General features: G+C 34.0%; 1 protein-coding gene across 1 annotated transcript; it reads right to left on the minus strand.

Annotated features, from left to right (window-relative positions):
• Nucleotides 1–390: 390 nt before the first annotated feature.
• On the minus strand, nt 391–2,247 carry LOC139430353 (uncharacterized). The gene has a single exon (XM_071197198.1). It carries the CDS (start codon nt 2,245–2,247, stop codon nt 391–393), a length of 1,857 nt encoding a protein of 618 aa, XP_071053299.1.
• Nucleotides 2,248–8,515: the final 6,268 nt, after the last annotated feature.

Raw genomic sequence — 8,515 nt, forward strand, 5'->3', positions numbered from 1 at the left:
TTTTTGGCGCTCCTGGGCCCAGTTACCCCCGTAGAGTGGGGCGACTGGACCCCACCTGTCTATTCCATAAGCAAGATAATACAATTCAATCTGAGGTAGCTGGGCCTGTTTTAGGACGTGTCTATTTTCGGTACCATATCAAAAATTTCAGATTTTGTTTCATGGTAGGCTTTTCAGGGGTGTTGCAAATAGATAAACATCATTTGTTAACTAAGAAATGTAACAAAAAGTGTCATAATAATGCTTTATTAAGTCATAAACTTCAACACAACTTCAACAAAAACGTGAGATACATAAATTACTTTGAAACTAAACATAAGTATTGGTTTTTCTGAGTTTTTAACAGAACGATTGGCTTCCCCTTAAAACAAATCAGTAAGTGCTAACATATTAATTTAACAGATTCCTTAAATCTTCCAAATAGGTACTAAAGTGCAACATATTATTGTAGCGCGATGAGGTGTGTTTTAGAGGCTCTGATAATTTTCTACAAAGTTCACTTTGTTGAACATACGACTCTTCTTCTGTTTCAGTAAATTGCATATTGTGGCCACGTCTTTTGAAAAATTTTACTTGATAACCATTGTCATCAGCTTCTTGAATTCTTCCAACATACAATCGGAAAGAAACCTTATCTTTTCCAAAAACTTTAAATACAGCAAAATCATCAGGACTCAAATTGTCCGCGTTGATTTCTTTCCCGCAGTCGGACAACTCCAAGCTATCATCACTTTCATGTAGAGAATAATTACTTTCCTCATTACTTGAATGTTCTTCATTCTTCTTCTCAGAATTTGGTTTCCTTTTCTTAAGATTCTTCTGTTTTTTTCTAGTTCCTCTTTCGACCTGTTTCTGTTTCTTCATCCTCAAATTTTCTTGTTTCTCAAGTTCGTCTTGTTCCTTCTTCTGCAAATATCCAGCTGTTGTTATTATCTCACAATTAGTCACCAGCCTCTTGCGTTTTCGTTCCGGGTTTGCTTTTGTGTCTTTCTTGAACAAATCTAGAAGAACGTCTTCAAAACTTTTTCGTATCGGTGTTTCCAACTCTTTTGAGTTTTCATCATTCCTGAGATTTGTTGGTTCATTTGTGTACGTGTTCGGTTGTTCATCTTCATGGTTTTGTGTTTCTGCTGGTACATTAAAAAAAGCCTTGGATGTACTCGGCTGTTCATTTAATAGAACTTGTGGATGTGAGGTATAAGCTATATTAATTTGTTGCTCAGTTGACGTCACTGGTACCTCACTGTCTTGTGCGGAAGATGTGGACAAAGTGGCTTCAACTTGTGTATCTGACGGCGCAGGTGATTTCTTCCTGTATTTTTTTAAATCTTCAGGTTTAAAAACTGAAACCGGAATAGCTTCCCGATTTGGACCATCTTTGCATGGATCGTATATTCCTGTTGCTTTGAATCCGTTGTTTATGCTTTCTTCAGGAATTTCGCCGCTAAGCTTTGTTAGGATGGTTGTGAATTCAGCTTTGGGAATTTTTTTCCGCGGATTCTGCCGTTGCCATTTGCACAATGCCTTGTCCCATGCCGTTTTCAAGCCTTTAAAAATGGCAACATCGAGGGGTTGTAGAACATGTGTTGTGTGTGGTGGCAACTTCATGATAATGATGTCATTTGCCCGTGCTAGTTGGATCAACTTTACGGAAATGTGGGTCACGTGCCCATCATAAATTAAAATTACAGGTCTTTCTCTACCAATATTTGTAAGGAAAACATCTCTAAACCAGTTGTAGAATAAGGTTGTCTCCATCCACCCACGCTCAGTTACTGAAACAGCAGTTTGTGTGGCCAATTCTTCGTTTATCCAATTTTCCATGACAAACTTCCCCTTAAAAACGCAAAGCAATGGAAGGGTTCTTCCATCAGCGGAACAACAAAGCAACACAGAAGTATTTTCGCGCCCAGAAGAACTAGTTTTGCGCTGACATCGCGCACCAATGGCTCCAACAATTTTGGTTTTAGAAGGGTCATGGCAAAATGACGTTTCATCACAATTGAATATCTGTCCTGGCTTTCCTTCAAGTTTTAAGTCTTTCATGAGGTGTTCCAACTTGTCAAAAAAGTCGTAGATACTTTGGGGTTTTTTGATAGACAAATGTTGCCTTTTCTTGAAAGAGATGAACCAGTCGGTTCCAGGTCGTGGGTCTTTGAATCTTGTTGGCAAATTATTCTGTCTAATGTACATTTGTACTAAATCCAGTACATCTTCTCGCGACAGACCAAATCCATGCTTTTCCATTACCTTGATGCAATTGGCAATTTCTTCTTCTTCGGCAGTTGACAACTACGAAGTTACACCTCCGCCTCCTCTGCCTTCCTTTGATGTGGAACCCTTTCCCCTCGTTCCTAACACATGATGTTTCAGTGTGCTCCTTGGTATGTTGTAGAACAGTGCTGCACCTCTGGTTGTTTTGTTTCCATTTCTTACATCATCAATCGCACGCTGGAAATCTTCTACCGTGTAAGCGGACCCTGCACCTTTCTCAATTTTTCGAACGTACGTTCTCACCATGTTGAAACGTTAATGTCTGTAAAAGAAAGAAGAAACATGTTGAAATTTATTTCTAAAAGTGTAAGTAATTACTTCCAAAATTTGGGATAACTGGAACCCAAGGATCCAGTTACCCCCGAGGAATGATCCAGTTACCCCATTTCCACAAAACATACGGGGTTACTGGGCCACTCATGCTTGAATTACAATACGGAAAAATAATTGTCTGAAACACATGCTAATCACTTGTTTTAAACGTATTTCATTATTACATCTATAAGTTAATTTATCAATACTTACACTGCTCAAATCAGGACCACACAAATGCACTACTGCAGCACGTTGTCAGACCAAAATATATGCATTAAATTCAGAACGCACTCACGTGCATGTCGCATAGAAAAACGAGGTTATATTCGTTGTACCGGCAAGTCAACAGGTTGACACAACGTTGCCAACTGTTTGAATATTCCGTGGCAGCAGGTTAGACATTGACAGACTCATGGCCCACTTACCCCCTGGGCCCAGTTGCCCCAGCTTACCTTAATTACGTTAAGATATCTTAAGAATTCGACTTTTTGCGATTTTTTTATATATAATAATAGTTTATTCTTCAATAATACATATAATATATACAAAAACTGTATTAATGCTAATTAAACTTTAAAAAAAAACTTTAAAAAAAAACAAAAGAAAAATAATAATAATAACTGTTGAAGAATCATAAGGTCGCGGATTCAGTGCCATTGGCAAAAGACCATTACTGTTCTTCCACCGCAGCCTTAAATTTAAAAAAAAGCTATCAAAACAGGCCAGTAAATGCCTAAAAAGAACTTAAAGCTAAAATTCCATATTATCCCTAAATTACCGATCTTAAAGAATCAAAATTTAAACCAATGCTATCAAACAACATAACATAAAATTTAATAACCTTCCGAGATGTTCCTCAATGTTAAAATCACTGCATGTTAAAAAGGTAATTAAACAACAAACACTTAAAAGCACGGCCATGCCCAACCTTTATATAATCTGGGATAGAGTTGTATAGAGAATATACACTGTAGGTAAATGATCGCTCAAAAAGGGTGGTCCTATGCTTAGGAGGATTTATAACATTTTTATTTCTGATGTTGACACTATGCAAGTCACCTCTAAAATAAATCTTTCTAGCTAAGTAAGGTGGATTGCGACCAACAATCATGCCGAAAATATACCGCATACAAGCATTTTGCACACGCTGCATCCTAGACACGTCTGCAACGTCGAGACAAGGACCGAAGACTGGAGCACAATAATTAAAAATGGACAGCACATTGCTTTCACATAAAATTGTCTTAAGCTTTATGCTGAAAACATTCCCAAAAGGATACAAAACCTTCAGGTTTAGAAAACTCAAACCTATAAGTCTAGAAATATGCTGCCGATATCGAAATGTATTGTCAATAATAAGACCCAAATTCTTCTCCTGTAATGATATAGGAATCACATTATTATCAACACTGATTTTAACCAATGATTGCAGTTGTTGAACGTGTCTCTCATTACCAAACAAAAGAACATTACATTTTGCCGTATTCAAAAACAAAAAATGTTCACGAACTGACAGTCTCTGAAGATCACAATTAATTTTATCTACAGCATTTTTATAATCATGAAACGGAAAACCATAATACAGTTGAGTGTCATCCGCATACATGTGGACATTACAATATATGATACAATTATGCAATAAGGACGTATTAACATGTAAAGGATTAGAAATCGAACCACCCAACTTGACACATTGATGCCTATTACTTAAATAACCTTTAATTAAGTCTACGAAACAATGATAACACCCAATGTAGTTTAAAATTGATACAAGCAATTGGTGACTAATCGAATCAAATGCCTTGGTAAAATCTAATAAAACCAAAATACCACAATTACCCGATCCCTAATTCTAAGCAAATCATCAGTTATATTCAAAAGAGCCGTAATACAACTACGCCCAGGTACAAAACCTGACTGACACTCAGGTAAAATGTTATAATGTACTAAATGTTCTCTTAATTTAACGCTAATTATTTTTTCCAAAATCTAGCTAAAAGTAGGCAATATGCTAATAGGACGAACATCACTATAATATATGGTTGTAGTAAAATTGTTGACATTATAAAGTACAAAAGTTCAGGTAGAGTCAAAACATTATTTTTCAAAAACGAATAGATATTTTCAATTCTGGTTTAGTTCGCGAAAAAGTACATGCTTTTCTACATAATAAGCAAACATTTCATCAACATATCTTAAGAATTCAATTTTCCACGTTTTTTTTATAAATAGTTGTAGAAAATTGACTTCATTATAAAGTCACAAGAAGTTGAGGTTGACTTCAAAAATTATTTTCTCAAAAACGAATAGATATTTTCAATTCTCGTTTTGTTCGCGAAAAAGTACATGCTTTTCTACATAATAAGCAAACATTTCATCAACGTATCTTAAGAATTCGATTTTACACGATTTTTTTAAAAACATCATGAAACACAATTCACGAAACAGAACATGCTTTCCTATACATATAAAAGTAAACATTTCATCAAAGTATCTTAAGATTGAAGAAAAGCGTAAATTTCATCGTCTTTTTCAAAAATTCAGGTTGAGTTCTTAAATTATTATCTCAGAAACGAATAGAGATTTTCAAGTACGGTTTATTTCATGAAAAAGTACATACAGTAAGGCCTCAACATTCGCGAGGGTCAGGTTCTGAAAATACGCCCCGAATGCTGAATCCGCGAATATTGATGCACTGGATGTTACTACTTCTGAGTTATTTAAAAAATGTGAAGATATCTTAAAATTTAAAAATAATTGTAATTGTATAAAATATAAAAAAAATCAACCGATAGCAATAATAAACAGCAACAAAAAACTAACAAAAAAAATTTAAATTAACATTTCTTCTCATTAAGAATAACTGCTTTAGATAATGATGGTTTAAAAAATGAAAGGATAGTAGGTTGCAACGCTTTATGTTGCATATCCTTCTGAAGCACTTTGTAAGGAGCAAGAAGAGAATTGATGCCATTTATAAATTTTGTGCTTCGTTCCGTTAATGGATCATGTTCTACTATCTTTTCAGCAAGATTATTTGCTTCTTGTATAAATAAATTAAGTTCCTTCAACGTTAATTTGTTACAGGGGGAATTAATATCTTAATAATAATTAATATCTTAAGTACGAGTTAAAACATTATTTTTCAAAAACGAATAGATATTTTCTATTCTGGTTTTGTTCATGAAAAAGTGCATACTTTCCTGTATAAAACGGGAACATTTCATCAACATATCTTAAGAATTCGATTTTACACGATTTGTTTAAAAACGATGGTAGAAAATTGTAATCGTCATAAAGGCAGAAAAATGCAAGCTGCTCAAAACTTATTATCTCAAAAACGAATAGAGATTTTAAAGTACGGTTTCTTTCACGAAAAAGTACATACTTTCCTCTATAAGTTACAAACATTTCATCAACATATCTTGAGAATTCGGTTTCACACGATTTTTTAAAAACGATTGTAGAAAATTGTTAACGTCATAAAGGCATAAAAATGTCAGTTATGTTCAAAACTTATTATCTCAAAAACGAATAGAGATTTTAAAGTACAGTTTCTTTCATGAAAAAGTGCATACTTTCCTGTATAAATTGAGAACATTTCATCAACATATCTTTAGAATTCGATTTTACACGATTTGTTTAAAAACGATTGTAGAAAATTGTTAACGTCATAAAGGCAGAAAAATGCAAGTTGTGTTTAAAACTTATTATCTCAAAAACGAACAGAGATTTTAAAGTACGGTTTCTTTCATGAAAAAATACATACTTTCCTCTATAAGTTGCAAACATTTCATCAACATATCTTGAGAATTCGGGTTTACACGATTTTTTAAAAACGATTGTAGAAAATTGTTAACGTCATAAAGGCATAAAAATGTCAGTTATGTTCAAAACTTATTATCTCAAAAACGAATAGAGATTTTAAAGTACAGTTTCTTTCATGAAAAAGTGCATACTTTCCTGTATAAATTGAGAACATTTCATCAACATATCTTTAGAATTCGATTTTACACGATTTGTTTAAAAACGATTGTAGAAAATTGTTAACGTCATAAAGGCAGAAAAATGCAAGTTGTGTTTAAAACTTATTATCTCAAAAACGAACAGAGATTTTAAAGTACGGTTTCTTTCATGAAAAAATACATACTTTCCTCTATAAGTTGCAAACATTTCATCAACATATCTTGAGAATTCGGGTTTACACGATTTTTTAAAAACGATTTTAGAAAATTGTTAACGTCATAAAGGCATAAAAATGCCAGTTATATTCGAAACTTATTATCTCAAAAACGAATAGAGATTTTAAAGTACGGTTTCTTTCATGAAAAAGTACATACTATCCTCTATAAATTGTGATCATTTCATCAACATATCTTAAGAATTCAATTTTCCACGTATTTTTATAAATGGTTGTAGAAAATTGACATCATTATAAGGTCACAAGAAGTCCATGTTGAGTCCAAAATTAATTTTCTCAAAAACGAATAAATATTTTCAATTCCGGTTTTGTTCATGAAAAAGTACATGCAGTAACACCTCGTTTAGCGCGGTAGATGCGTTCCTGAAGATAGGAGCGCCAAACGAAACAACGTTACATAAGGTCATTTTAACACATAGGAAATAACGAAACGGGAATATGAGACCAAAAATAAACAAATTTTAATTTAATTTTAAACTGTAATACTAGTAATTTGCATTTTATATAATGTTTAATAAAGTTTATATTTGTGATGAAGGTCCTGGAATATTGTTGATTTTGTGGCGAAGAAATCGTCTAGAGTCATTTGTCGCTTTCTTTTTCATTCATTAAGCAAATGTCGGTAGTAGGCGATCGCATCCAAAATTCCTTTTGCACTCCTGTCAAAATTTGGGTCATTCGGTACAATTTGATCTATTATTTCGGTTATAGTTTCTAAACTTGTTTTAAGAAAATCTGTAGTAATTTCTTTTGGTCCATCCTCTTCAGAACCACTGTACCACTGTTTTCGCTTTCTTCAATTCCTTGTTCTGTCAGTTCCTGAAGGTAGTCGTTGGTAAGGCCTTCACCAGAAACATGCAATAGCTCCTCAATATCCTGCTCATCTACATCTCCTGGTCCTGCTGTTTTGACAACATTGACAATTTGACCAACAATAGGCTCTTCTGGTTGATAATCCTGGGATACCTGCAGCCATATATTCTGCCACACTCCATTCACGCACTATGGAAATATAACTCCAGGATGTTATATTTTTTCCAAAATTGCAAAATTGTTTCTTTATCTCCACCTTCTGTTTTATCGATAAGTTGTTAAAATGTACGACGAAGATAATGTGCCTTAAAATTTGCAATAACTCCCTGGTTCATTGGCTGAAAATGTCTCTTGTGATCCAACATTTCTTATTGAATGCCCAAATGATGGGTAGACTAGATTTTAGAACTCCTTTCATGGCCATTGGGGTTTTGGCATGATACACAAGTAGAGGTTTTAATTTTAAATCGCCATTGGCGTTACCACCCAGAAGAAGGGTGAAACGGTCTTTTCAAGCTTTGAAACTCTGTTTCAAAAGTTGAAAAGTCCTGTTTCATACACGTTAAAAACCAATTCTGGTGAATAATTTCCTCTCTCAAGTATGGCTTTTAACGTTGCAGGAAAAATTGAAGCGGCAACAGCTTCTTCGGTGATTCGAACGTTGTAGAGGTTGATTCTTTTTTAAAATTATCGAACCAACCTCAGCTAGCTTCAAAAATTTTCGCTCGTATCTTCTCTTTCATTTTGAATATGATTAAAAATATTTATGGCCTTAAGCATGATGGTTTTTTGACATAGCGGCATGTTGCGTTCGATTTCAACATCAATCCAAATGCAAAGACGTGTTTCCATTTCTTCTAAAATATTGCTTCTTGATCGAGTTAAGTTTGCTGCACTAGACGATGTGGTAGT

Source organism: Onthophagus taurus, chromosome 7 (assembly GCF_036711975.1).
Source record: "Onthophagus taurus isolate NC chromosome 7, IU_Otau_3.0, whole genome shotgun sequence".
Classification (NCBI taxonomy): domain Eukaryota; kingdom Metazoa; phylum Arthropoda; class Insecta; order Coleoptera; family Scarabaeidae; genus Onthophagus; species Onthophagus taurus.